General features: G+C 36.4%; 1 protein-coding gene across 1 annotated transcript in view; it reads left to right on the forward strand.

Annotated features, from left to right (window-relative positions):
• The window catches only part of LOC122250679 (uncharacterized), a 24,041-nt gene that overhangs the window by 5,331 nt on the left and 16,210 nt on the right, over positions 1-2,500 (forward strand). Inside the window, exons 2-5 of the mRNA XM_043012233.2 lie at positions 390-489; positions 801-1,433; positions 1,602-1,859; positions 2,008-2,127. Of these exons, the coding sequence (XP_042868167.2) occupies positions 409-489; positions 801-1,433; positions 1,602-1,859; positions 2,008-2,127 (1,092 nt within the window). The 5' untranslated portion in view covers positions 390-408. The remainder of the gene's footprint in view (positions 1-389; positions 490-800; positions 1,434-1,601; positions 1,860-2,007; positions 2,128-2,500) is intronic.

Consider the following 2,500-nt stretch of genomic DNA (forward strand, 5'->3'; position numbering starts at 1 on the left):
GCAATGAATTTGAAATCAAAGATTATTGCCAAAATTGTTTGCTTGGTTTCCACTTTTTCATTATGTTTATGACTGCACTATTTTACTTAGTGATTGGTGAATTTTGAATACAGTGCTATTTGTGGGTTTACACTGAAGAGCATTAATTTGAATTTGTGGCAAACAATTTGTTTCATTATTTTAATTCTCTCATTGAGAATGGGAATCTTGAGTAATCAGATTTATTACAACAATTTTATTGAAAGATGTGAAAGTGATAGAAAAAAAAAAATTAACTTTGATCCATGTAACCTAATATTTGGAGGAAGTAGAATTAGACATATTTTGAAAAGATATAGGCATGGTGAATGGTATAACACCGATTTTAATATTTACAATTTATGTTACAGATGAGAATATTCTATCAAGATGGGTGATGGAATGCTTTCTTTGTCATGGAATAACCACAAAGCTACATTCTGCCACATTCTCTCGACACTCAGAGAAAAGGTATGTGGTCGTAATCAAAGTTCAGTTTTGACGAATACATTAGATTATAAGAATTTAATTATTAGTGTTCTATTTTTGTTTGTATAATTCTATTAGTTTATTTGATGGCCAATCAGAAATTATGGCCAAAGTACCCAAAGGGCCATCAGGAATTTAGGAATTTTATTTGTTTCATGACAGAATTAAAACTTGTCTTATTTTCTTATAACAAACATATCTGTTGTTATAATTATTTTCTACCTTTTCTTGCATTGTCATCTTGTTTTGGTGATTATTTCATAATATTGAAATTGTATTTTCTCTTTCCTCAGGAGAGATATACAGACGTGACCCTGGCATGCGAAGGAAAATTCTACCCTGTACACAAACTGGTGCTGTCAACATGTAGTGAATATTTTGAGAATATGTTTGAACACACACCATGTAAACATCCAATAATAGTGTTGAAAGACGTTAAACCTGATGAGCTAGAAGCTCTCCTTAGTTATATGTATGCAGGTGTTGTGAATGTAGCACAAAATGACCTGGCAAGATTAATCAAGGCAGCAGAGCTCCTGCAGATTAAAGGTCTAGCTGTGCCAGACGAACCCCCTCAGGAAGCAGAGAGTAAAAAAACCACCGTACCTCCGTGGAGCTCCCGTGATGACAGAAGTAGCCCGCACCCGAAGAGAAGAAAAAAAGGAGACGAAAATGGCACCCCTTCCATTGGGGGCTCACAGCCATCAGCTAGTCCAGCATCATCACCCAGAGCATCCCCCTTTCATATGGAAAGTGAACATCACCAAGATAGTTTAAGAACACATAATGAAATGTATTTATCTGAACATAGAACAGAAAAATCCATTGATACTAGACCTGAACAAAGACTCGATGCGAGAGTTGACCATAATATTGAAACTCGATTAGACCCCGCTCCTCCCCCTGCGCCAGGATCCCCAGTCCAAGTGAGTATGGCCCTCAGATTCACATACCTGTTTCACTCAATTTCAATGATTTTTGTATGTTTTTCATAATTTATCTTCACAGTCTTCATTGTTGATATTAAAGAGGATTGATTCTAAGAAATTGCTTGTGTGTTTTAGCAGTGACAATATGATTCATTTGCTTTTCAGGTAATGTTAGATGAAACTCTAGTCAAAGAAGAAATTGTAGATACTGTGGATGATAGTAGAGACGATGGACTGGACTCCGGCATGGACTATGGAGCGTTAGGTGCGGACTCAAGAGTTGGTGGTTCAAGTGATGGAATGGGTGCAGATCATACAAGTCAGATGTTACCAAACAAATTTGATCAACCAATGGTGCCAACGCAACAACACCTTCCTGATTCTGTTACTGAAGCTCTGGCGGGTCCCTCAGGGATGCAAGGGGTAAGGTTTACCATGAGTGTGTGTGTTGTTCGTTTGTTTATTCCTCTCATATACAGTAATCAGAAATTTCATATTTTGATAATATAACTCGTAAAGAAAACACGATTAGAACAAGCAGTGTCTATAAACCCCAATGTTTTGCATACAGTGGTTGACTGGAGGTGATCTCAGCGGAGGATTTTCTTCGATGGATGGCTACGGAGGGGAGGGGAGTCGGCAAGACATGCGGCCGCCCCTCCCCGGTCAACAGCCTCAGGGACACCAGCTGGTGAGTGTTGTTGTCTTGTTCTCACAGAAAAGGAGCCTTAGGGTGATTTGTGTTCCCATAGGTAGTGGATGTCTGTGTGGGTGTTTGTATATGTGGTTACAGATAATGATTGAAGCTTTATTTATTTTGAGGAGAACTTTTTTAGAGTAATGGAAATTGTTAGGAATTTCAATGGATTAATGGTGGACAATTTTTTTTCTTTTTATTATTATTATTGTTTTTTCATGATATATTACTTTGATTTGCAATATACACTTTTTTTTTTTTAATAATTTTGTTGCTTCATAAAAAAAAAAAAAAAAAAAAAATCTGTTGTTAGTGTATTAACATAAAAAAAATTCCTTACTTTTTTCTTTTCTTTTCTTAGGCAGAA

Source organism: Penaeus japonicus, unplaced genomic scaffold (assembly GCF_977035675.1).
Source record: "Penaeus japonicus unplaced genomic scaffold, GWHDUDI00000001_assembly GWHDUDI00000031, whole genome shotgun sequence".
Classification (NCBI taxonomy): domain Eukaryota; kingdom Metazoa; phylum Arthropoda; class Malacostraca; order Decapoda; family Penaeidae; genus Penaeus; species Penaeus japonicus.